The sequence below is a fragment of the Microtus pennsylvanicus genome, chromosome 4 (assembly GCF_037038515.1).
Source record: "Microtus pennsylvanicus isolate mMicPen1 chromosome 4, mMicPen1.hap1, whole genome shotgun sequence".
NCBI lineage: Eukaryota > Metazoa > Chordata > Mammalia > Rodentia > Cricetidae > Microtus > Microtus pennsylvanicus.
This window is the reverse complement of record NC_134582.1, coordinates 5,736,184-5,763,391: the sequence shown is the minus strand read 5'-3', so window position 1 is coordinate 5,763,391 and position 27,208 is coordinate 5,736,184. Positions and strand designations below refer to the sequence as shown.

The window sequence follows — 27,208 nt, the reverse complement described above, 5'->3', positions numbered from 1 at the left end:
CCAAAGCTAAAGAGAAACCCTGTCTCAAGAAAACAACACAAAAAGAAACAAGCTGATGAAACTACCCCTTTCAACAAATCTCTGGCACTCCACGCCACTGTCAGGAAGACCTGGATACTCTGGGCCAGGGCTGCCTTCCTAGGAGGAGGAGAACTGGAGAGCTGGCCAGGGCCAAGACCTCTCAAATCTGAAAAGCCAGTCCAGGTGCCCTGGAACTCAGTAGAAGAGACTGAGGTGCCTTGGGAAACGTGTAGGGAGGGGATATTGTATCTCTAGAGCGGGGATATGACACTTGGCTAAGTTACAAAAGAGGAGTCAGCATACATGTAGGAGAAGCATTAAGGGCAGAGGGATGTGTGGAAAAGACCCAGAGGGTTCTAGGAGAAGCAGGCGACCAGCCGAGCTGCCTTTGACATGCTGGGCCAGGAGGAGAGAGGGAGCCCTGAGATGGAGACCCTTGAGTCTGATCCTGATTGCGGGTGTTCCAGGGACACAATGGCAGGTGAGGCCTGCATTCAGGTGTCAGAGTAAAGGTCGCATGCCTCAGCAGAGATGAGGAAAAGCAGCACCTGCTACAGTCTCTGGGCTGGGTGATAGAGAAGAAACTGATATTTATAAAGGTCTGGGAATCAGGTGACATGGCCAAGTCCCCAATTATGAGTCTGTATCACAGAGCCTCTAGTCTGGAGGGGAGCAGGGTAAGACAAATTAACGTCTCTTCTAGCAGCTGTTGGAGGCGGCTTCCCATGCTCACTTAAGGCTGTGAGGCATGTGTTATCCCTGAGTCCGTAGTCCCTGTCAGCCCTGTCACTGAGAGCCGCTGTCTGAGAAGTCCCCTTGGTTCTTACTCCATCATCCCTGTGCTCTGATGTCGCAGAGGCAGACTGCAGACACCCAGTCACAGTTCTTCTCTGCTCCCTCAGCCAGTTTCTTTTCTGATGCAAAGATGAACAGAGGGAACACAGAGGCCTGGGAGCCAGAGCCCCCACTGCAGGTGGGAGCCCGCCATACTCCTTCCTAGGGTGAAACATGAATATTCCTGCAGCAGGAATTAATATTCCTGTATCCAGGCAGAGGTGGCTGGTAGTTCAAGGACCAGAACTGACTCACAGGCTGCAGCATCTGCACCAGATGTTCCGTCCCCAGAGACTGGCCTTGGTGGTGGGTTGGAGACGCCCTCCTGGATTCTCATTTCACATCTCATGTTTTGTGACCGAGGAGGCTGCATATCTGGGGGAAAGGCTTCTTGTACTTTCGACTCTAGTGTCTTTGCATCTGATAAGTGTGGGACATGACCTCCATTCTCGAACCATCTGTCAACCCCTGGCTGACAATGTGATGTGCAGAGGTTCTGATCAGAGCTGTCTGTTTCCCGAGAGAACCACCACAGCAGGAATTCAGTTCGTGACTGCTTGGGTCTGTAACACAAGCTCACTGAGTTAATTCCAAAGTCGTGCTTTGCACGTATTTACTAGGGTGTGTCCGTGGTCAGCGCGCACAGGGCAGGCACAGGCTTCTGAGTCCTCGCTAAGCAGGTGAGTATCTGAGCCAGTCCACGGCAAGACCTATGGACTGTGTGTTTTAATGTGCAATGAGACCCACGTGGCTAAGGAAAGTTAGGAAGAAAGTCCCACGCTTGCGATGGGAACAGAACGCAAGCAAGTAACCACCTACTTTCTGTGTCAGGCAAACCTAGGCATTTCCCAGTTCTTAGAGTAGAACCAAGTAAAAAGATAAATAAATCCTATCCCAAGCATACAAATAAAAGGTTAAATGAAGGTTAAAGATCGGGTATGGAACGGTATTTTCTCCAGTGACCTCTAAACTCAGCCAGAAAGTCATTTGCGCTGAATGACCTCAAAGCCAACCTGGACTTAGGTTCCCCAGACTCCTGCTCCAGATGCTAGCAGTTGGTTTGGCAACCACACTCACCTGGGAGACACAGGTTCATTCTCGGTATACCTGGTCACTTCAGCTGGTTTCCGAGAATGGGAGACACTGGGGGTGTGGCAGGATCGACCTGGTGACTTAGGAGGGCTGGCCTGCTCAGTGGCTCCACTCAGGAGACCCAGTCCTGCTCTGAGGTACAGCGCACGGCCATGGGTGATTCCCAAGAGATGGCACCCACGAAGTGGAACTGTCCCCGCAGCTCCACCCAGGTGCGTATGCTCCTTGCGTGCTGGCAGCATGAGAGTGTGAGACTCGCATTTATAAATGAGTCCAGCAGCTTCCCTAGACTTCTTTCTGTAAACAGCTTTGTGAATTGTGTAAGTTTGACCATCTGCAGCGCACGTGGTTATAATTAAGATGTCTTACATAGCTCTTGGTGGGCTGACAGGCTGTGTGACCGGCCGGAAGCAGGCTCACAGGGCTCCCTGGCTCTTAACACCACTGCTGTCACCGCTTCATGCTTGCCCCCCCATTCTTAGCAGCCAGCTCTGAGGGAGGGGCTCAGATTTGCCAGTTCACGGTGGCAGCTGGCACCTGGCTGGAGAGAATCAGTGGGTCTCCCTGTGTTTGGGGCCCATGTTTTATATCCAGGTGTGTCAAGGGAGCCTTTGCCTCTGTAATGTTCCCATGAGGTTGTAGGGTCTCACGGGGACAAAGGTATATGCTGAAACTTCCTGTCTTCAGGGAAAAGTCCAAGCTGACCTTTACCTGGTGAGCACAGATGTGTCAATTACAGGGCCTAAAGCCCACTAAAGATCAAGTGGTCCAAGAGACAAAAAAGCATTAACAGATCATGGAGGCAAAGGTACCACCTTGCTGGCTCTAGCTCTCAGTCCCCTCTGCTGGCTGACACTGGGCAAATGACTCTGCTTCTCTGAGCTTTTGACTCACATATAAAAGAAGAGGTACTCAGGGTCGGCTTCAAGTCCAAGATGGAAATCGGGTGCTCGGACCTCTGCTGGAGGCAGGCACTCAGCCGACTGAGTTTCCAAAAAGCAGTCGAATCGACTCCCGTATAAACCACTTGAGGCCTGGCTGGATGGCTTATGATTGGACAACCGCAGAACCGGCACTGATGGATTCTTGCCTAACTCCCATCTTTTCATTTTCCCAGGGAGGAAGAGACAGCCGCTCCGGATCTCCCATGGCGAGACGCTGAAAGCCCTGCCTGCTCAGCCTTCCTGAATCCTGCCCTCGGCTTCTTAATATAACTGCCTTAAACATTTAATTCTATCTGCACCAGTTAGCTAGTTAGAGCAGCCCCACTTCTAATCCCGTGGAGCCACGCACGTGGTGGGGCCAGGCCCACGTTAAAACTGTTCCTTTTCATTTGAAGACTGAGTGTCCTCGGGGGTCTTCCCTGCCCCGCCCCCCCCCCCCCCCGTGTACTTTGGTTGACTCCGGAGGTCCAAGTACACGGAAATCCTTCCAAGTTCACCCCTACTCCATCCTCAGACTTTCTCTTCACCGTGAGGCGCACCCCTCCAACTTCCGTGGGCACTGCGAATAGACAGGCACACCGCCGAGGAGCCAGAGAGCGTGGCACGGGGGACTGTGTGGTCCAGGCTTCCTTTGTTTTCTTTCCCCTAAAGAGCTTTGCTTTTCCTAACAGGATCAGACAGTCTTGGAGTGGCTTATACACCGGGGGCTTGTGGTATGTGAGCGCAGGCTGGGCAGCAGTGAGAGTCCAGAGTGGGGTGCCCCTGGGGACGCTTCCAGGCCAGCTGTTCCCTCCACCCCACCAGCTGATATCGAGCGTGGCAGAGGGAAGGAAAGGGGCGAGCGGGCTGGGCAATAGCCCCAACAGGAAATGGGGACTTAGGGAAACATGCTGGAGATGTCATGTGTGGCCCCCGAATGTCACCATCTCTCCTCAGTGGCCCCTCAGGGCAGGTGCTTTTAAGATCCCCATTTCCTCTCAGAGCCCAGGGAGAGTCCAGGGACATGGCGCATCTCGCAGTGGGAATGCAGGAGTTCTCTGGTGGCCTCACGGTGTCCCTCTGGCCACCACTCACATTGGGATGGCCAGCGGTAGCTCGCCATGACAGTGCCCATCGGTACACACTAACCTGAGAGAAAAAGTAACTTTCCCCTGCCTCCCGGAAACCACTCATTCATAGCTGATTTAGGAGTGTGCTTGTCACTGAGTCCCTACCCTGGGTGCAGGCTGGCCTGGGCAAGCCTTCAGGGATGAGAGCTCAGAATCCCACTTTCCTAATGTCCATGGATACCTCCCCAGCCCTCTAACCTACTGACTATGTCTTTTGATTTATTGTGTCTTTTATAGACCTTCCAAAGATCCCCACACTGGCCCTTTCATCCTAAGAAGGAAGGTGTTGGTTGGTGTAGACCAACACGCATCTTGTTAATCTCTTCTAATTCTGAGTATAGTGTGGGTTTAAGATAACATCTATTAATACATAGCCTCAATAGAACGAGGGTAAGAGAAAAAGCAGGGAAGAAAATTCCAGAAGTAAACCCTCCAGATCGTTCCACAGGAGCACTTCCCCTCCCAACATGACCGACGCCTTTGCTCATGGCTTCATCCAGACAGCATACGCTGCAGAATGGCTGGATGGGGGCACCCACTGTTCTTGAATATCGAAATAAAATAATAAACTTGCAATGGTCTTTGCACAGATATCTCACTTCTGGCTTGTAGACACGGGCCCATGTAGAGCACAGTCTCATCACAGGATGGAGTATTGCCCTTCGGTCAGGAGCATAGGGTTGCCTCACACTGACCTTAGGGGAACCTCTCAAGGGTCATGTTGAGGAGGCCTTGCACTAATAAACCAAGTGGATGGAGTAGAGGTGACATGGGACTGTGACCCAGGGCACACAAGGAAAAGAACTTTCGGTCACTTTGGGGACCATTGCGCTAGGAAACACCCTGAAGAAGAGTAGGTCACTTACATCATCCCTGACAGATATGACATTAAGTTTTGATTCATCCTTCCCATGCTCCTCTCTTCTCTTTCTCTCCATCCCCTTTTTGTTTTTTGTGGGCTTTTTTTCTTGCAGTTGCTTTTGGTTGCAAGACTTCTTTTTCTGAAGGATTGCCCCAAATCCCATTCCATGTTGCTTTTGAAAGAGCTACTGGCTCGTTTCTGAGCTTTCCAAGATAGGCTATGAATTGCCATCACATCTGTGAGCTGTAGGAAGGAAAGCTTTCTGTGGGTCAAGAAGAACACTGCAGTCTGTTTCTTGCAGGCATGCTGCTCCAGCACAAGGACCCAAGTACAGGGAACTTGGAGATGATGAACGCAGCACTCAAAGTTCAGGCCCCTGGGCTCTGCAATCAGGAGTTGCTGACTTGAACCCTTACATCCAGGTCGGGCATAGGAGCTCATGTTTATAATCCTGGCATTTGAAAGGTGGAGGCAGAAGGATAGCAATGGGTTTGAAGCCAGCCAAGGTTACACAGAAAGTTCTAAGCTAGGGTGAGATGCTGTCTCAAACACCAAGGGCTGGACAGTGGGTTCGTGGTTAAGTGCACTTGCAGTACTACTTCTACCAGCACTAAGCCTACCGATCCAGTAGGGATGGGACCAATCACTTTCATGGGAAAGACTTGAACACCCATTTGTGGTATTAAAACCACTTGGATGGCGGTACAGGAGTTCAATCCTGCTCTCCCTTTGGTTTCCAGGACCAGCTTGTCAATGGTACCCTTTTCTGAGGAATGAATGTCATGGAAGAAGTCTATAGTGCCCCATAAACTTGCTGTGGGGCTTGGGGTGGGCCCCTCCTCCTGTTTCCCAACTGACCAGAGAGCAGATGACCATCAGCGTCCATCTTAGACCGACATTCATTAGACCAATGATGTCCTTTCCTACAACAGGGGCACAAGCCAGGTCACTTCTTACCTGAGGCTCCATCTGGTTGTCATAGGTTACCTGAAGATAGTAGACCAGGGCGGTTGGAACATTGTTTTTTTTTTTTAATGCCCAGCTTGTCCACAGTTAAAGCAGGACCTGGGCTGCTCCCCAAGACCGTAACGCTGCAGAGCCGTAACGGCCATGACAGCTCCAGTGATACGGGCTTGGTCAATGTCCTTACACAGTCTGATGTAATCATTCAGTCCTCCTCATTGCCAGTGAGGATGAATTACCTCCTGACAGTACTTGTTGGTATTCTCATAAGCTAGTTGTTTGATGACTGGCATGGTGGCATCAATATCAGGGAAAATCCTCCTGCTAACTGTGAGAGCAGATTCACAGAATCTGAATAAGGCTTAGATGGCCCCTGCAGCACCTTGTTAGACAAGGCTTTCCAGGCTCTTAAGGCAGCGGTGGCAATCTGAGCATACACTCCAGGGTCATACATGACTTGCTAATTAAGTGGAGCGCATGCCGGTGAGCATGTCCACACTTCCATTCGGGTGCCCTGCAGCAGTGTTCCTTCTGGCCGTCTCTACAACTTCCTTGCTAATCAGACATCCAAATCAAATAATCCCCTCCACTAAGTACCGCCCTACAAAGCTGCATCCAATCACTAGGAGTCAAATTTTGATCCATGTAGGATTCCACCAAGGCAGCCGTAAAGGGAGCATGCGGCCCACAAGCGGTTATGGCCTCTTTAAGCTGTCTTACATCCTTAAACTGAAACTGCAGATGTAGTCTCTGCCTATCCCCCGAGGATCCGCAGTTTCAATAACAGGGAACACCTGGATATTTCTGGACTTAAGTTCTGCCAATTGTCTCCCCAACTCTTCTATCTCCCTCTCACTAGCCAGAGGGGCAGCTGCTTTGTCTTTCTCCGGGGGCGAGGCAAGAGAACAGACCCAGTCCTGAGAGATGACTCGGAATCACTACTATCTGAGCTCTGAGCCTCCCCAGGCTCCTTCAGCTCTTCTCCCTCTAGATCTCCTTTGCATGACGTCAGGGATTCTCTGTCTTGGACATCCTCCAGTATCCTAATGCCTTCCTTAAAAAGTTGCTTGGCACTACAATTTTCAGCAAGCATAGACTCTTTAACCAGCCTCTATAGGGAAAACACGGCAATGCGAAAGGATTCTGGTCCTTTTTCCCTCAGTTCCTTTTGTAGGTCTTCCTTAACATGTTCAAGGTGGCAGCCTGTAGAAACCATGGACTAACCCTACCTAGGGTTTCCACAAATTCTTCCACTGTTTTTCCTTTAAACCCGGTACCCTGCTTTTGCAGTAGTACCGGCACCCATCCTTACAATTCACCCTCTCACCTTCTCTTTGTTACTTACCTGCTGGCCAGTCTTCAGGACGGTGTCCCTCAGAAGTGTCTCTAGTTCCCCATCCCAACAGGGCTTCCACCTGTGGTGCCTGCACCACCTGGAACTATGGTTGGGCAAGCGTCTGAGGATTAAAGAACACACAGAGATGTGGGTCACTCTTGAAGCAAGAATGCCAATTTTATTTTGTTCCCAGACAGCTTATATAGTGCTCTCCTTGACTAACGACCAAGCTCTAGTTCTGGGGATTTTCCACTGCAAGCCCACCAGAAACCACTTCCTTGTTATCAGGAACTCATGAGGGTTCCGTGCTCAGAGCACTGTAAGCATAGAAAAACAAGTTGTTTACTCCAGGAGGCAAGAGGTCATAGAGAGTTCAGGTCTGAGGGTCTGCAGCTTCCAACAAGGTGGGAAATACGAACAGAGATATATAAAGAGCAGACAGAATCAGACAGATGCCATGTAGCTGCCAAAGGAGGAGGATGCTAGAATCTTACTGGTAAACCACCAGCCTCGTGGTAAAATATAAAATAATAGAAATGGGTTATAATTTAGGATGTAAGAGCTAACAGAAATATGCCTGAGCCATCAGCCAGTGTTGTAATTAATATAGTTTCTGCATGATTATTCAGGTCTGGGCAGCTGGAAACCAACAAGCAGTCTTGGTTTACAAATTTAAGAACTCATCACTGATACTAATAATTATTTGAATGGTTAACACCTGCCCAATCCAGGCTCCCTCTTCCTCAGCAACAGTGAGAGTCAATGCTTTAAGGAATGGATGAGGATTTCTGTTTTTTGTTTGTTTGTTTGTTTTTTACACACGTATTTCTTATTCTCCTCAACCCCACACATGGCCAGATACAATCATTAAACTCCAAGATCCTGTAATATCAAGGCCTCATCTTGCTGTCAGGACTTTCTCTATTGTAGACACTGAATGGACACCCAGATGCTAAATGAAGTCACAGTAAGGTAGGATGGACCCAACAGTATGTGCAGCCAAGGGTACATGGCTTCTCAGCTGTAGAGTTTCCTCCAGGGCAAGCACGGGGCAGCTTATACAAGAAGAAGAGAGCTCAGAAGGCTTTGTGTGCTGTTAGGTCCCTGTGAGGCAGGGAGGTCCGCTCCTCTCCTAGCCCTTCTCCACTGGACTCTTCACCATTGCCAACTGCAGATGGAGTTTGTGTCCCGGCAGCTGCTCCCAAATAACCACACTGAGACTGATAGCTTTGCCTCCAATAAGCTATCTATCGTACAAACCTCTGGAACTCGGTTCAGGACCTAAAGTATCTGCAGAACTTTCACAGCTCCCATCAGAGCTGTTCAGCACTGGGTCCTTCCTTTTACTTTCTGATGTCAAATGCCAATGGGGGCAGCCTGACACTATTATCACTTGTTTTCTCACAAGCTCTTTCCTGGCACAAGTTTGTTGTCCTTCCTGTCTTCTTGGAGACACTTTCAACTGTAACTCACCAAAGGTGTGACAAGCAACAAAGGCCACGTACAAAGCAGTGGGATCCTGAAGATTCATTGGCGAGTATGGTTATTAAAAAGGTGACCCTTTCCTACCTTTTCCAGATATGGCTGTAGGAGGAGGGCTTGGACCAGGGTGGTGACCCAGGCTGATGTTTGGGGACAGCTAGAGGGACTGCAGATGGCAGGTTGGCCAGATGCTTTGACAGAGAGGAAGCAGATATGGAAAGCGCAGGGGTTAAGGGAGCTGTGGGGTGCTAGCTAGAATTGGGGTCCTGGATGGTGCATAGTTACATTGAAATGGTAAATGGGGAGGTGTAGACAAGAGAAAGGTGGATGCGTAAGTGCATGCACACACACACAAACACACCAATCTCTCCCACCTCTGCAGGCCTTATGGACATTAATGAGCAAACCAGTCTGATGGAGGAAGGTCACTGGCTAATAAACTGCTTGGCCCTGATAGGTTAGAACATAGGTGGATGGAGTAAACAGAACAGAATGCTGGGAGGAAGAGGAAGTGAGCTCAGACTCGATAGCTCTCCTCTCTGGGGCAGACACGATGAAGCTCTGACCCAGGATGGACGTAGGCTAGAATCTTCCCGGTAAGCGCACCTTGGCGTGCTACACACATTAACAGAAATGGGCCAGGCAGTGTTTAAATGAATACAGTTTGTGTGTTGTTATTTTGGGGTATAAGCTATCCAGGCGATCAGGAGCCGGGCTATGGGAAGAGGCCCGCAGCTCTTACTACACCAGTCAGTCCTTGTTCCTAAACTCCTGTCTTCTAGGAGCAGTGGCTGAGCCCAGGGCTGGGGAGGAACAACTGATTGTGCCAGAGAAAAGTGGTCAAGGAATGAAAAACCACTAGAGAGAGCAGAGCTTCTAGTGGCAACATCTCACTAAAGGCAGCCAGCTAAGGTCGCCTAAATGAAACACAGCAGGGAGGAGCTCAAGCCACACCAACAGGGGACAAGCAGGTGTGGGAGAGGACACTGTCCTCAGGCAGACCTACCTGTCTGTAGCCCTAGACACCACCCGTACGTAGCCAGATCTGAGAACACTTCAGTTATGGAGAACAGTAACTTTGCATATAACAATCACACGCCCTCTGCTGCGCCCACACTCATCTCCGGGTTACCTGCTACACCACACACGGGAGTGCTGCATGCATGGTTGCCACAGTGCAGCAGCGTTCAGGGAACAGGTGAGAACAGCCTACAGCTTCAGTCCAGGTGCCACGCTTAAATCCATTTTCTTCTGTGGTTGATGAAATCCAAGGATGGGAAGCCACTCACGGACAAGATCTCTGTGTGGAGAGTCTTTGACCTGCTGTTCCTGAAGCAATTTCAAAAACAAAGACTGTATAGAAACGGCTGGCCACTGCACGCTTGGGACTAGAGTTGAGTGTAAAATCTCTCACACCCCTCTATAGAGCTTTGTGGTCTAGGGTCGGAAGACTGCATGAATTAGCAAGAAGCTCTATCTTGATCAGTCCAGAATGACATGGGGCAGTGTGTCTGACAGCAGAAGGACCTTGCCACGCACTGCATGCTGGAGCCTTTCCTAGCAGACATTTGATACTTGGTACATTTGTGGAAAGCTTCATTGTAGGCTGAGCCAGTGCTGTCTGCCTACATTTAGACAATATCCTCACAGCAGCTACAGCTACTTCCCAGCTCAATAAAGCCAAGAGACCTCCTAGGACTGAGATAGGGGACAGTCAGAGCATCAACACCACTACCACAATTCCCAGAGGGCAAGAGTGAGCCAGGGAAGCTGCCCACAGAGAAACCTGGCCATTGAGCCCAACTTGATCCCTGGTTTTGTTCTCACGGCTGGGAAACCAGCCTTTCACTGTCTCTACCTTCCGAGGCCCAACCCATGGAGAAGGTGGCTCAGAGCCAGGGCAAGCAACGCTTTTCCTCCCTGGACTGGTAGCCGTGGAACAGCGGTGGAGGCCTGGAAAACCTCCAGGCCTTTTTATCCAAGGGCAGAAACACAGCCAGGGCTAGACAGAACGCGCCCCGAGCCTCTAAGCCCTTAAAGCTTTTGTACCACTCCACAGGAGGCCTTAAGACAAGCAGCCCTGAGGTCACCTTACACATGGAAAGGCACTTCAAGCAGCTGCGCTCCATAGTGGTAGGAGCTCTGTCAGTCACAAGCCTACAGCACGCGGGGCTAAACCTTCCACGGAGAAATAGCATGATGCTGCTCAGAACCTCTCCTCCCCAGCTCTCAATAGCTTCCATTCTGCCTACGTCATGTTTCAACACGTGTTTACATGACAGGGGAACAGAGTGTGCCCCAGAAGGAAGTCTGGTCAGCTTCGTGCCCCTAGAACACGCTGGGCATGTGGTTACCACTCACCCCAGGCCACAAGAAGTAAAATACACAGGAGTTTTAAAATAATACAAAAACTATTGTTTTATTGTTTTTAAAAGCCAGCACAGTGGCTTTTGGCATAGCTATCCATTTCTAATACAAAACTGGATTAAATAAATATCATCCAATGTATAAATAGATCATGAGACAAATCTGAAGATAAAAAGAGAACCTTTCTGTAAATTAAAAAATTAACTTTCAATTTTCTTAGTGGTGCTGAAGAACAATCACTATGGCGTTTTAGAGCTTGTCAAATATACAGATCTTGATTCTCAGTACAAAAGTCTTCATGCCGTAAGCATCACACATAGAAAAGATTAAATAGCACGATTTTTTTGATTACTGTCTGTAGCCCCTGACACACTAACAAATCTATACCATGTAGTCCATACAAACTATGAGCACAGCGCCTGGGCAGTAGGGTGTGAAATGGAAATGCTGACCATGGGGGGGGCCTGGGACGTGGGCAGCCATCACACTGCCAGGGTGTGTGGTGCAGACATCCAGCTCCCGTGGATTTCATAGCTCTAATTTTTAGATAGCAGAGAGGGCAAACAGCCCGTGTTTAGACAGCAAGCAACCAGATTTCAAGTTGTTTCACTGGGATAAGGTAAAACACAAAACAAACAGAATAAGCGACAATGAACTGGGCGATTGTGGGTAGCTATTTTGAAATTTTACTTCTCTTGGCTTCTGGTTTTGTTTTGTGAGACAGGGTCTCAAGCAGCCCAGGCTGACCTAGAACTTGCTATGTAATAGAGACTGACTTTGATCTTCTTGTCTCCATTTCGCAAGTGTAGAGATGACAAGTGTTTGCAACCATAGCTCACTTGAGACTTTCCTCTAATTTACATCCACGTTGTCCACGTCACATGAATATAAATCACGGGCAGAAAAGAAATAGACTGTGGACCAATGTCACCGTGGATAAGGTTCATGAGACAGCAGCACCAGGCCCTGGGGTCACTCAAAGTGTGGGGCTGGTGGAAGAGCAAAGTATGGATTTTTGAAATAGGCTGTGGAGGAAGCCCTTATGCAAGGAGTCATGAGATATTCTGTAGGGAATAGGCCTACAGATATGCACTTCCTTATCCAACGCTCCTTATATACATCTGTGTGGTGCCATTTAGGTCGGAATGTGAGGCTTAGTGTCTCTCCAAAGACAGGGCGCACAGGAAGAACCAAATCTACCCTCTAAAATCTGGCTGACACTGATGTGCTCACTTTAAAAACGGTGTGGACAGCATACAAAGAAACACACGTTTTCTGGTGCACGCTGCTCCCCTCCCTGCTGCCCCAGAGCACTCACAAGGAACCCAGAAGGGCTTTCTGGGGGTGAGAAGCATTTCTGCTCACATCGCGTGTCCACTTTGACCTATGACCTTCTGAAGGATCTGTCCATGCCGGGTTCTCCTGGTCCCTTGACCTCCTCAGCTGTACTCGTGATTAGCAGCATCATGCCTTCAGGGACAGGCTTTGCTGTTCTTCTGCCAACCTGGAGCCTCCTCCAGGGACCAACGGGCTCCTGTACTGAAGGAGCAAGCGGCACTCTCAGGACTGCACCAGGCACAGGACCTTCTGTTAAGGGTCATATCCGACTGTCAGCTTGACGTGCTTCAGGGAGACACCAAAAGGAAATGCATTCTCTGGACTTCACACAGGTGAAAGAAAACTCATTACAGTTTTCTTTTCTGCTAAAAATTACCTGAAATTTATTCCCCACCCACCTAGTTATTCTGAAACATGATTTAAAAACAAAACAAAACACATACATCACATTTCCTAATGTCATTTTGCATTTAGTTATCTCAAAACAGATATGTTATATAGAGAGAGTTCTAAAAATACAGTTCTCTATCCTCCAAACCCTGGTTATACATGAGGAATCACTTTCCTATAACAATATTCCAAACATTAAAATACAGAGATCAACCTGTAAACCAAAATATTCAAGTGAGTTATCTTCTCAAAACCTTGTATTTTCAAGGAATGTTGGCAAAGAAGCAGCGTTGACGGTAAGGAAGGAAATCAAAACACATACATGCCATGTTTGTTTGCTGGTAAACTGAGAAAATACAAAAAATAATTGATTCCTGGTAAATTTTCTTTTCTTTAACCAAAACAAAAGCAGGCTGCAGATTCACCCAGTGAAGTCTCACTTATACAACAATTGACGGCCACAGTCAGCACCTGCATTCACCACACAACCAGGAAGTAGCCGACCTCTGTACAGATGTCCTGAGATGACATTTAATGCTGAAAGGAAAATAAATAACCCAGCAAGAACAAAACGTTTTAAATCCAATAATTTCAATTTGGGGGATATCTGTTCACTAAAATTAATATTTCTAAAATACTTTAATAAAAAATGAAAGAAAAAGTGCATTAGTAGCAGAGACTTTAGAACTCTCGCGATTACAATTACTCTGGAAACACGACCTCAGCCGGTGTACACACTGACATTCAGGGAGCCTTGGGGCTTTAAGTCCAGTATCACAAGAAGTCAAGTAAGGCTTTTTTCTTCTTAAAAAAATATACAATACACAAATCAGTTTGGAAAAAAAGTAATAATATTTAACAGTTCTCTGACTTAAATATTTTCACATAACAAAAGTTTTTATGTCACTGTCAGTATTACTTATATACAGATGACAAAATGAACAAAATCAAAAGATGCCCTTTTAAAATAACAGTGAAGTGTCTCTCTCCAGGACTCTTAGTGAACAAGTCCACGTAATATTTATAATAAAACTGCTCTCTTCGGAAACCAATGAGGCAATGAGAGAAAATAAAGGCAACTTTTTTTTTTCCAGAAAAAAAATAGAGCCCAGCTTTATGTTACAATGAAGAAGATATCCATTTATTAACAGAATAAACACGACACTGGTCTGACGTGCACCAGGAGTGGCCTCCGATGCGCTCTGCGACGTGGGCTACTGCTTCTATTTACAAAATAGACTTCTCAGCCACATGGAGGCCCGTATATCTGTCTATGTACACAGGTATTCACATATAGAACATATAAATAGTTTCCAGGGAGTTGATATGAGGTGAGGGACCTACTGTCTTTGGAATGCTGAGGCGCACTGCTCAGCCAGCGCAGGAGGGTTTGGTGTGGGATGTGTCTCGTGTGGCACTGCTGATGACACTGGAGGATTCCCTGAAATGAAAACACACCTCCGGTATGCATGAGGAGGAAAGTCGCAGGATTTTTATAAGTCCTTAGCTTTAAAATACAGATAAATATACTGAGGTGGAGAGGAACAGCCTCCTGTCTCCTAAGAGAGAACTCTGTCATTTCCTGCTCACAGGGTATGGCTTGTGCTTCTGCAGTGATCAAATATATGTGACTGGACAGACTCATGCAGCAAGCGTGTGGACATCCATGTGAACAGCTGGTCCTCGCCTGCGGGTCAGATTTTCTCCGTGGCCCTGCTATTGCCAGATCTTGTGTTCTTCTAACTAGGGATTAGGTATCTGTGATGGAGAGAGAACGGGTCCAGCCATCTCTCAAGGCATCAGTTACATTAACGTAAGAGTGGGCTTAAAAGAACTGACGGTTACTAATTAGCAAAACACAGAGTAAAAAGTGGAAAAACATCCGTGTGTAATGGCACCGCTTCTGAATTTCATGCAATATCATAAGTGTGATTTTCCATACTGTCTTTTGCTAACACAAATCTCACTGCAAGGATATTCAGATCCAGGTCACTTGCTAAGGACATACACAGCCATGAGAAGGTGAAAGTGACCACGGCAGTGCCCAGGTACTGTGATTTGTAGACAAATGAAAACAGTGCAGTTGCATTTTTCCCAGGTTTTTCCTGTCAGTCTTTGAATGGCAATGATTTTTCAAATAATTTAGCTTAAAAAAAAAACTATTGTAGGTTTTTAACACTTGAAGTTTTAAAACAGAAACTCTTGAGTGATCTAATCTTCACAAATGTAACTTCATGGATGCGCTTAGCCTTCTTCCATAGCATCAGAACACATTGGTTAGGGTCTGCCACTCGCCCGCTGCCTCCTGCACCACTTCCTCTAAGTGAAGGGTCCTTAGCTCTTCCCCGTCCTGTTCCTGGACCACAGCAGTTGCCTGCAAGGTTCCTACAGAAACAAAGAAAAATTTAGCCTCAGATCTCAGAAGCAGGCTAGCATGCACAGTTAGACAAGAGTATATGGGAACCAGAGGAAGGAAATTTCTAGCTTGTTTTGCTTCCCATCTCAGTAAAATGAAATAGTCTGGGCCAGGGAAACCATTTTTCAACTTGTAATTCTGGGGTTGGAACCCTAGGCCTCATGTATATAAGCAAGTGCTGAACTCTAGGTAAAATTTGTTAGTCACAGCCTCTGAGATGTGGGAACTCACATCCTGGGGGCTACAGCCTCTGCGATGTGGGCACTCATACCCTGGGGGCTATGCTAATACAGAATCAGTGACAAGCAATTAATAACACAACACAGATAACTTCTTTAACAACATGCAGAAATTGCTGGCAACAGTGACCTTCCCTCCACACACTATCTAGTTCTACCCTTTGGGTGCCCCAGAGGTGTCTACACAACCCCAGTGACCACATGAAGGTCATCTATGTTCACTAACAAAACCTATCATCCTACAACTAAATGAACTTTAAATACAAGTTGTAAAACTCACTGTCCACCCTAGTCTTTAATATTTCATACTCCTGCTTTCCAGGACCTTAATGATTTAGTCTGTTAAATAAAAATGCTCCTGCCATGCTACTATGGTCTGGACCTCAAGCAGGACAGGCAGCTGTCCTCGCCCTAGAGCCCAGTTCCCATGGCATCAACACTTGCAAACCACAGAGAAGGCATGGCTTGTGTGGCCTGGACTAAGGAGACAGAATGGAGGCCCTATCCACTTCTGTGTAGACTCCAGGCTGATGCTGCCTCCTGACACTAAAGCAGCCTCTGACCTGCACATTCCAGAAAGGGAGACTATAAAACAGACAATCATGCTGCTCACACTGCTCGGCACTGTGAAGATGGGTATGGTGGTAAGAGACCGAAATCCTAGTACTCAGGAGGCTAAGGAGAAAGACTGAGGAGCTTGAGGCTAACCTGAGTTAAATAGCTGAGCTCTGTTTCAGGAGAAAGAAGAGAAGCAGGGAGAAAGAGAAGGAATAACAAAGAAGAGGAAAAGAGGAAGGGAGGTCAAGGGGATGGGAAGCAGACACAACACAGGCTTCCCACCCTGCTCAGCCTCTTCCCAGCTCCTTGCTCAGGGCCTCTTCTATAAACTGCAGTCCTTGCAGTAGCTATGGTGCATGGCCACTGTAAAATGTGTGAAAGTAACACGGGAAACACCCAGTGACTTAGCCTTCTTACCCACAAAGCTGTGTGCCCGCTTCATGTGCAGTTTCATGTTGCTCTTCTGTGTGAAGCCCATGACACAGTAGTCACACCGGTAGGGCCGCTCGCCAGTGTGCTTCTTCATGTGCACCTGCAGCGCGCTCTTCTGGTTGAAGGCCTTCTCACAGAGAGTGCAGTGGAACGGCCGCTCCCCTGTGCGCAAAGGGCGAGGCGAGCTGTAGTCAGTGTCTTTCTCGAGACTGAGCATTTTAGCAGAGCATACACTGTCCCTCAGTCCAGACTGTTGCATGCTGAGAAAGACTCAGTGACATCCCTCCCGCGACCACCACCAGAGAGCTGATTAGCAGGATGCTGACAAAGACACTCCATGTTGAGACAAAACGAAACCTATTCAGTGAGTACCCAGATCATAGAAACACCCAGAGATAGAACACATGATTAAACAAAATGTTCTAATACATTTTATGTGATCCAAGAGAAAGACATCTGAACATTAGAATATCAACACTATCTAAAGTATGCTTTTCTATAATCTATAAAATGCTACTACTGGGTGGCATCCAGGTGAACATAGAAGCTGGGGGAGCTGCCAAGAACGACATCCACTGGGAGCTGCGCAGATGAATGCCCACCAGACCTCAGTGCCTCCCTTCACAGGCATGGTGGTCCTGCTTCCTGGGAACAATCCACTGGGAGCTGCGCAGATGAATGCCCACCAGACCTCAGTGCCTCCCTTCACAAGCATGGTGGTCCTGCTTCCTGGGAACAATCCCCCATTTTGGAGGCCTGGGGATGGGGTATGGCTGCTCCCCTTTACCTACAAGTTCTTCCCATCTGTTCTGTGTAGCAGCCTCTTGCTGCAGTATCAGGACCCTTCCCCAGAAGGCCTCCCAGACTGTCCCTGAACACTAGGGATCCATGACTGTCCTGACTGTATTCTGAGCTGGTCCTGTTTCTTCTCCCTTGTGACCATGCACAACAAATGAGGCTTTATCTCAGTCTTCTAAGTGAACCCCAAAACTGAAAAGCCATCTCACTGGCTCTACTCCACAATGACATCCTTCTCACGACATGTGTGCTAAGGGCTCAAGTCCCTCTCAGTCAAGCCAGTAAGTCTACCCACAATGACAATGTGACATAATTATGCCATCAAAGCATACTAGAGCCAGAGGGCATGAGGCAGCCACCATCAAGTTCAATGTTTTCCTGGCAAAAAAAGAAAAAAATCTTTAAAATGTAGTTTAAAGTTCAATTCACCACCCATAGCTATAGAGGATACAGTACTACTAGCACAGTGCCTCACCACAGAGGAAAAAAGTGGAAAAACTCAGAAACAAGAACATAATTTTAACTGGGCAGTGGTGGTATTTGCCCTTAATCCTAGCACTCAGGAGGCAAAAAGAGGAGGATCTCTGGGTTTTGAGTTCAAAGCCAGCCTGGTCTACAGAGTGAGTTCCAGGACAGTCAGGACTATTACACAGAAAACCCGTCTTGAAAAAGAAACAAACAAACAAACAAAAACAACCAAACCCATGATCAAATGGAAGTACTTTATCAATTATGTGTATATATCTGTGCATCTGTATGTGGCCAGGTACACAAGCTTGGGGTGGGTGGGGTGTCAGGACAACTCCAGGGTCATTCCTCAGAGCTGTTGATTTTGTTTTTCTGATTGTTTTTTAGGACAGAGTAATCCTGTTGGCTTGGAACTTACTATGTAGAGCAGGCTGGTCTCGAACTTAGACAGATCTGCCTGCCTCTGCCTACCAGTACTGGATTAAAGGTGTGCTCCACCATGTCCAGCTTCTTTGTTGCTTTTTGAGAACGAGTCTCAGTAAGTCTGGAACTAGACCGGAGGCTGGGCTGGCTGGACAGTGAGCCACAGTGTTATCCAGTCTGCCTCCTCAGCAAGGAAATTACAAACATCCAGGCCAGGAGAGCTTGTTTCTGGACTGGTCTTCCTCTGAAGAGGCTCAAGCAGATGTAGACAGTAGATACAGCAGAGTGCAGAGTCAGCAGGGAGCAGAGAGATCAAAGCAATCAGCCTAGAGGCTGGAAAGGAGCCCTCCATCTTCCTAACCAATGGAGGGAGGGAAGGGGCCGCGCCGTGGAATCACTCGTACTCCCCAAGGTCACAGTGAGAACGCCAATCTCAAGTGAAAAAGTGAAGGTGGAAAGGTGATTAAAACTTAGGGCAAAGTAGAACACGCGGACCTTGTTTGTAAGAATGTCTCACACCCCACAGGTATCTACGCTTCACTCCTGCTCACCCAGGACTCCTCAGCCAACAACAGCACATCCCGTGGCTCTACCTGTGTGAATGCGGCTGTGCCGCTCCAGCTGGCTTGGTTTGGCAAACGCCTTCTCGCAGGTGTCACATTTGAATACCCTGGGCTTCTGAGAGCTGAGCGAAGGACCAGCCTGGTGTGTCAGCATGTGCTCCTGGCAGAACACACAGAAACCAGCACATGTTAGGCCCTACTGGAACCTGAGAGATCTGAAACAACAGAAAGGAATCTTCATGCAAACCCAATAGCCTCCCCACGGTGACCTCTGACTGGGATTTCAGGACCTGGAGCCTATCGCAGCAGCATGGGGGTGAGGAGCCATGGCCTTGGCAGCTCCAAGTCCACACAAGGGACAATATCTCCCTCCTCAGGTTGCAGTGACAGCTCAAGGAGTCTTGCACTCCAGTGAAGAGCCTGCTGAACCTCTCTGTTCCCACATTCCATAAGTTCACCTGCAAGTCAAGGCCCACAGGCAGCTGACAGAGGTTTAGCCTAAAAGTCTCTCAGCAACTCTCACAGAACACCTGTGGCTCTGGGTACTCTACCAATTACATAATGACACTATGCGGTGCATCCCACATCTCTGACAGTATCAGATAACTGTACTTTGTATGGGTGTGACTTACCAGGCAGTGACTTTAGATCTGTGTGATCTGACTTTTTCAGAAATAAGACAGCCACTGTGCTCTGTGCCCGAGGCTGGCAATGAGGCTACTTTCAAAGTTTTATAAAGTGCACAATTACCCTGCTAGAGGGAGGGAAGTGTCTTTAAAGTGCCCTGTGCCCTAAAGGAGGATTCAGAGAGAAGGAACACTGCACCACACTGCACCTGCACCACAGGTTCATGACGAACACTACTCCACCCAGACAGCCTGAGGTGGGTCACAGGACAAACAGAAAATGAGATGCTAAGGTCAGGAAGAGTTTAGGACAGGCTGCAGAGCATAAGACTCCAGCAGTAACTTTGCCACTGTGTTGTGCCTACTCTCAACACCTGGAGCTGATAATTTCCTCGTTCATTAGAGGCACACTTTGTGTACAGCTGTGTGAATACTATGCCTTCAGAGGATGAAGTCATCTATTTCTGCAACTGTTTCTTTTACAAACCCCAGGCACTTGATACTCAGGAGGCAGAGGGATCCAGGAGAGCAGATAATCCACTATTTGGGAAGGACTTCATCTCACCACAGGGACCTCTCAGAGTAAACCCTGCCAGTGACCCTCAAAAAAGCAGATTAGAGCTTTAAGTGTGTATCTACCCTCTCTAACCTGGTTCCTCTCCTCTCCTCATATCAAGGCATCCTACTTGGTCTGTAGTCATGGGAGAGGATTGCAAACACTGGTTAGTGCAGTTTTGACTTAGATGAAAGGAAGGAAGCATACCCCAGGCCTACAGACTGAAGGCCAGAGAACACATCTACAGTGAGCCAGCTCCCCATGGTAAGGCGGGTGAGAAGAGAGCAGCAGAGGACAATGAGCTTGAGCTCAGGCATGCATAGAAAGGGAAGCAGTTTCAGGCCATCTGTGGACCCAGTGCTGCTGGAGCCTCTCCAGGAACGCATAGCCCAGGGTCACAGTAGGCCTCCTTATATATGTGGCTGACACTGCTTGACTGCTTTTAGGACAGGGCTAGATGTAATTACTGTAAAGTCGGGGAAAGTACAGGGAGGCACCATGTAACTACCTATCCACACCACACCTCAAAGCCACGGATCCCCATCCCTACCTTTTATCCTGGCATGAGACATTGTTGTGGTTCAGAATATTGACACACTATTATCAGCTTGAATGGACACCTAGTTCTTCCCTGACAGGAGAGCTGACCAGGCCCAAGATACATGTTAAGCTGCCGTGTTTTCATATACTCTCTTGGCTACAACCGGTTCTCAGCCTCTCCTGGCTCAGAGAGCCTTGACAGTTTCGAGGATTCTCGGTGTTCTGAAGGCCATCCCCACTGGGATAGATTGGATAGTTTTTCACTGTTAGGTCACAGCCTTGTTTCCGTCACACACTAGCTTTGTGAGGTGGTGCCAACTGTGGCCACCTTCTCAGGCAGCACCTGTCAGGTTCTCCACTGCGGATTTGCTAGTGTCTGCCGCTCTCCTTCCCCTTCCCCTGCTCCACAGGGTTCCCTTTAAAGGAAAAAGGGAAGGTTGGGTATGATGGCACACACCTTTAATTCCAGCACTTGAGAGAGGCAGACACAGGTGGATCTCCAAGATCTCCAAGAGTTCGAAGTCAGCCTGGTCTACATACAGAGTTCCAGGTTAACCAAGGCTATATAAATGAGACTTTGTCGCCTCACTAAGTGGACAGGATGGGACCCTACCCTGAAATTATCTCCCAGAGTTCTGCATCCTTCCTACATATATGTAAGGCCCTCCCTGGGGATGCCCATCCTTTATCTACCACCTTGCTACAGTGGCCTACAAGGTGAGAAACCCTATGTGCCATCCTGTGTAGCCAACAGGGTCCCTGCAAGGCTGCAGGTAAACATAGAGTTCTGTTAGTCACCCTGTGTTCCTCAAGGTACGCTGTGACACACTGCAGAGCCAACAACCGTAAGTCAGTTTCCCATGGCCTCAAACACGCCAGCAGCTTTCACACTTCTGTCAGTCTGATGAGTGAGACATGAGAGGATGGTGTGACTTTAATTTACATTAGAATTGATGCTGAATTGTACACGAATGTGTAATCTACTCACAGGCACTCAACAAAGGCCTATCCTGCCTACAACCTGGTACACACATTCACATCACCGTTTCTAGAATAGTAAGAGAGATGTGTCACTCAGCATTTACTTTCGTGAGAAATATTGTAGATCCCCGTAAATGTGGGCTGCCCGCTCTCCCCAGGATATACCTTTAGGTGTGTAGCACGCTTGAAGGCCTTCCTGCAGACCCGGCAGCCATGGATGCGCTCCTTCCCGTGCACCTCCTTGCTGTGGTGCATGAGCACCGCGGCTGATGAGAAGGCACGCTCACAGTCCAGGCACTGGTGTAAAGGGCCCTCCTTTTCAGGCTGGCTGGTAGGGGTAAGCTGGGCAGAGACATCAGTCACCTGGAGAGAGTTAGGAGTTCTAGGTTACTAGAAAAGTGTGGTCTGCAACTGCCAGGTAGGAAAGAAAATTGCTGTCTTGCCTAATATGAACACAGCTGGCCAGCTTATTCCAGGAAAAACTTAGAAATTCTATAAGGCCAGAAAATACAGTTGCCTTGGGATCACTAGGATACTCAAATTCCTGGCCAATGAGGGAGCATAGGGATATACCCACCAGATTAGACCAGCTACCAAACTCCTCTCCTGGCCACATAAGCTACAGGCTTAACCACAGTGGAACAAGAATGAGGGACCACAGAGCCACCACTGAGGCTGGTAAAGACCAGATAAGGCATATATGAAAGGTTCAGACATTGCTTTAAAATGTCCCAGTCTGGAGCAGCTAGATGGTTCAGCTGATAAAGATGCCTATCTCCAAGTCTGATGACCTTGCACCCACATACTGGAAAGAGAAATCCAATTTCTCCAAATTGTCTCTGTTTTCCACCCCATGTCTACACACACACATGCACACACAAGACACACACATGTAAAATACAAATGTATAAAACTGCTGTGGTTTGGAGCCCCACATACTGCACTAAAACTAAATCAATGGTGTTTCATTAGCGTTGTTTGAGCTAAGTTATTTTACCTAAACTGTGGATTGCAACTAATGAGCTTGTTTTCAAGTCAATTTCATGGGATGCCACCAGAACTTCCAAGAACAGCAAATAAAGCAGAAGGCTAACTGTGTGTCCCTCGGAAACAGGCGACCTCAGCTTTAGAAATAAGTAATAATCTAATGAAGCAATCATAAAAAAATTATGTGATTGTCAATATTTTTACCTGGTTTGCTGAATATTTTTTTCAAAATACTGGAATATTCAAGAGTGGATACAAAAAATTAAAAAGAACAAAACAGAAAAAAGCAGAAGATACTACAAAGATCTCATTTTAAAATACTCAAATCAAAGATAAAGTGAGCGTGTGTATATATGTATATGTGTGTATACGTGTGTGTCAGTGAAAAAATACACAAATACATGTTAAGGCAGTCACAGAACATGTGAACAAAAAAGGTTTGTAAAGCCCTGGAATAAATGATTACCAATGTTGTTCTGTAATAGTAGATAAAAGACTATGGGGGTAAAAAAAGAACAGGAAAGTTGCTTGGCAATTAAGAGCATATGATATTCTTGCTAAAGGACCCAGGCTGAGCCCCACTCCACATGGTAGCTAACGATGGCCTGCAATTACAGCTCCAGGGTCTAATGTCTGATGCCCTTTTCTTGCCTTTGCAGACACCGCCAGCACATGATACACGGATGGAGGCAAAATACTCACAAACAAAATGAGTCTTAAGAAAAAAGGGAGGGAGGAAAGGAGGGAGGGAGGGAGGAAGGGAAAGAGGAAGGGAAGGAGGGAGGGAAGAAAAGAAACGGCAATCAACAAAGCCTGTGGCTAGAACAGACACCTGCTCCCTCAGCATTGGAAATGCAGATGTTGCTCTGAACAAACATTTTACTCACGAGATGCTGATATCTGCCCTACCTCATTTATTCCTTTCAATAGCTAAACCTCTCTCTAAAGTTTCCATTGGAGCCAGTGGACTCGATGAACAGGAAAACCAACAACATAAATGTCTAAATCTGTTCTACACAAACAGTGTAGTGTCTTGTTATTGGGAAAACCTGGGTTCCTAGGCAGCTCTGGCTCTCATCAGTATATTTTCATCATTCAAGGCTACCCCACATCTCAGTTCCCCATCTACTATGGTGACAGTTAGACACCGTGGAGTTACACTGAATTACACAGAAGTGTCCTGGAGCAAAGTCAGCCTCAGACACAGCAGTAAGCTTTACCTCCACAGGAAGTGACATGAGTGAAAGAAAAAATGCCAATGGCAGCAGTGTAGGATCCCGCCAGACAACCCTCAATGCCCAGTCTTAAGCCAGCACCGTGATCCTGTAAAGGCAGCCTATAAGGAGGCAGTATGTGCTAGAGACACACAGACTCAGGAGAGCATTCGTCATGTCATTCCAATTTGGACTTGGCCAGGGAAGAGCAAGACCCCACCTGTTAGTCCTTGTAGCAGTTTTACCAGCTCAGCATGTGCTCTGCTAGGACCTGGACCTCCTCACACTGCCACTACCATCTACAGGTGAGAAAAGCAGAGTTCATGCCAGCGTGGGGCTTCTCAGAGCTCTCCAGCTAGAATATGGTAGCACAGTAGGTATACATTGGTCAAGGAAAAAACCCAAGTTCCTCATCACTTTCAGTCTCCTGCCAAAGGCTTGGTGGGAAGCAGAGCCAGGCAGACTGAACTCAGGGCCTAGCGGCCTGAAAGCATGGATAAGGCTAAGGCTCAAATACTGACGGTGGCAAACGCCTATGAGACCATCCCATACTAACTGCTCACTTATGCGAATCAACGTCCCCTCCCCACTTTTGTATTTAACATTTTGAAATCTGAAAAACATAATCACAAGCTAGATCAAGTTTTTGTTATTTAGTCCACTTCATTACTACCTACTACTCAAATGGAGTAGAAAAACCTCAAGCTAATTTTTAATATAGGAATGTGCTATGGCTTTGGAGGTCTATAAAACTGGATGCTAGGAGCTGGAGAGATGGCTCAGAGGTTAAGAGCAGTGCCTGCTGTTCCAGAGGTCCTGAGTTCAATTCCCAGCAACCACATGGTGGCTCACAAGCATCTGTAACAAGATCTGGTGCCCTCTTCTGGCCTGCAGGCATACATGCAGACAGAATCACTGTATACATAGTGAATAAATAAATCTAAAAAAAAAAAAACTGGCACAAATTACAGGACGGCAGATTACTAGTCATATAAAACAAGAAGTGGGTAGTGGGACTGGCCCCGAATAAGGAGCTTAGAAACTCAAGGGACCAGACAAACAGACTGGAAGCTGAACTCATGATCAAGGAGTCACTGCTTTCCCTAATATCAAGTTCATGGTGGACAGTCAAGGACTGGGTGCTAAAACTCCACCACATACCTTAAAAGGCTGCTGGGACATAACTTCTAAGCCCTGGGGGCATCCTTCCAGGTAAGTGCACTCTGCTAACAACATCCTGGACCATGCCAGGCAGTTCGCTAACTTGAAATTGACGGTGGATAACCTTGTTCTGTTAGCCTGGGGACCTGGACTTCCCGCCATCTTGTTAACCTGGGGTGGATGCAACTGGTAGCTAAGTTAGCAACAGGGGTACTCCATATCTACTACCCAACCCACGACTTAGACAGTATTGTCCTGGCACCACTGCAGGGACTATCGGACTTCCTGGGACACTCCACTGTGGTGCACAGCTAGGCCTGAGTGCTGGATGCGAGCTCCCCCAACACCCTCTCTGCTGCCTCTACTCTGTACCCTTCTACACAGTGAATTAGTTATACACCCTGAGATACAGCTACAAGCTCTGGTCTCTGAAGACAAGACTGGGAAACTTCTTGGTGTTGCTTGAAAAAAATCCTTGTGCTGCTAAAAACCTGGTAAACTAGTTATGCCTCATTTCTGAAGAATATAAAGGTTAAAGCTCCCCCAAATCCAGAGATTATCAATCACTTATTCTGGTTCAGGCTCAGCCAAGTATTAGAAAATGTTTGTAGACTTTCCTATGTTCAGAATATCATTACTACAAGTATAGGTCCAAAAACATACACTTTAAGAAAAAGACCAATTAAACAAGAAAAATGTCTTACCTAGACATATGCAGGTAAAATGCATATCAAATGTAAATGAAGAAATAAAAGGACCAATAAGTGCTTCAAGAAAATATACAAAATGAACTAATAAATACAAGTAAAAAACCACAAGAAGATTGAGCAGGAAACAGGCAGCAAACACTGATTTGCAAGTATATGACATTGCTGTTAAGCCACACCTATCACTGACCCAGGTCTGGGAGTTGTCACCTGCCCTGGCCATGAGACCCACAGTGCTCATCACCTCTGCTCTGGGTCTGACAGGGTACTCTTCATTGACTAAAGGCATCCCACATGAGCCTCTCACTGTTCCTTCTGATACTGAGTGAGTAACGCAGGCGCCATACCTGGTAAGCTATTTCTTCACCAGCAGCCGAGGAGGACTGTGGAGTGTGGCTCACTAATATGACTTGTGGTGAGCCTGCTCCACTCTGGCCTGAGAGAGAGGGATCTGTGAGCAATGCTGGGAATTGCTGGCCCTGGTAAAAAATTATTATCATTTTAGAAGTTGTCACATTATCAAACCACACAGACTTTTAAAAAGATCATTAGAGGTTGGCAATATGGCTCAGTGGGTAATAGTATCAGCTGCCAAGTCTAACGGCCTAAGTTTTATCCTCAAGACCTACATGGCGGAAGGAGATAACAAGTTTTCTGACCTCCAGATGAATGCCGGGGTACACACATGGCCCCCCCACACTATAAATAAATAAAATGTAATTAAGATAAAGACCTTTTATGGCACAATCACTTTGGAAAGCAAACAGTAAAGGAGATGACACTAAGGTTTATCTGACAGCTGGCAGGATGTCTCAGCAGAGGGGCTCGTTCACAGCAGCCTGAATATGGAACTGCTCCACTCTTACCAACTGCTGGATATGCAGACGGACTAAGGGGTACTCATGCAAGGAAGTACTACTATGACACACACACACACAAAGGAATATATTCGGCAGTGAAAAGGATGAAGTAGATACTATATGCTGTATGACATGGGTGAGCCCTGGAAACCCATTCACAAAGCTCCACATGATGTATGAAGACATGGAATACACAGAACAGACACACGTGCAGAGACAGCAATGGCTGCAGAGACTGTGGATGAGATCAGGGAAGTGCTAACTGTCAGCCACATCTAGAGTCACCTAGCAAACCTCTGAACATGTGTATGAGGAAATGTCTAGCCTGAGGTACTTAAGAGGGAAGATCCACCCTCAATGTGGGCAATACATCCCACTGGACTGAATAAAAACAAGACAGCAAGATAAGCCAGCTTTCATCTCTCTCTTCCTGACCGGGGATGCCATGTGACAAAGCTGGGGTACTAGCACAGGGGCTAAGTAGGGCTGGACACCAATGGGTGGCCACTTTCTTGAATAAGAAAGGCCCCCATAGCCAAGTTCATATATTTGAAGGTTTGCTTCCCAGTTGGTGAACTGTTTAGGAAGGGATTAGGAGGTGTGAACTTGTTGGAAAAAGTATATCACTGGGGGGTGTGATTTGAGGTTTCAAAAGTGTAGGCCAGTCCCATGCTCTCTCTCTGTCTGCTGTATATGGATCAAGCTGGAAGCTCTTAGTTACTGCTCTAGCGCCATGCCTGCCTGCCTGCCTGCTGACAATTCCCGACCATGACAGACTAACCCTCTGAAACTGTAAGCAAGCCCTCAAGTGCTTTATGAGCTGCCTTGGTTATGGCAATAGAAAAGTTAAGATAGCAACTGATTATCATTAGGTATATACAAATCAATCTAAGTTCTACTCAATGTTATAAGAAAGAATGTTATAAGAATAATTTCATCTC

The 27,208-nt window shown here is 47.3% G+C and overlaps 2 protein-coding genes across 8 annotated transcripts in view; one reads left to right on the top strand and one right to left on the bottom strand.

Annotated features, from left to right (window-relative positions):
* Mbp (myelin basic protein) overlaps positions 1-4,576 on the top strand; it is a 104,102-nt gene extending 99,526 nt beyond the window's left edge. For all 4 annotated transcript variants that reach the window (XM_075968154.1, XM_075968152.1, XM_075968153.1 and 1 more), the window contains one exon: positions 3,065-4,576. In XM_075968154.1, coding sequence (XP_075824269.1) covers positions 3,065-3,109 — 45 coding nt within the window. In that variant the 3' untranslated portion in view covers positions 3,110-4,576. The remainder of the gene's footprint in view (positions 1-3,064) is intronic.
* Positions 4,577-11,039: 6,463 nt separating this feature from the next.
* Positions 11,040-27,208, bottom strand: part of Znf236 (zinc finger protein 236) — an 88,087-nt gene continuing 71,918 nt past the window's right edge. For all 4 annotated transcript variants that reach the window (XM_075968146.1, XM_075968147.1, XM_075968144.1 and 1 more), the window contains exons 27-31: positions 25,755-25,886; positions 21,504-21,701; positions 18,666-18,795; positions 16,369-16,545; positions 11,040-15,123 (exon numbers count right to left, since the gene is read on the bottom strand). In XM_075968146.1, coding sequence (XP_075824261.1) covers positions 15,002-15,123; positions 16,369-16,545; positions 18,666-18,795; positions 21,504-21,701; positions 25,755-25,886 — 759 coding nt within the window. In that variant the 3' untranslated portion in view covers positions 11,040-15,001. The remainder of the gene's footprint in view (positions 15,124-16,368; positions 16,546-18,665; positions 18,796-21,503; positions 21,702-25,754; positions 25,887-27,208) is intronic.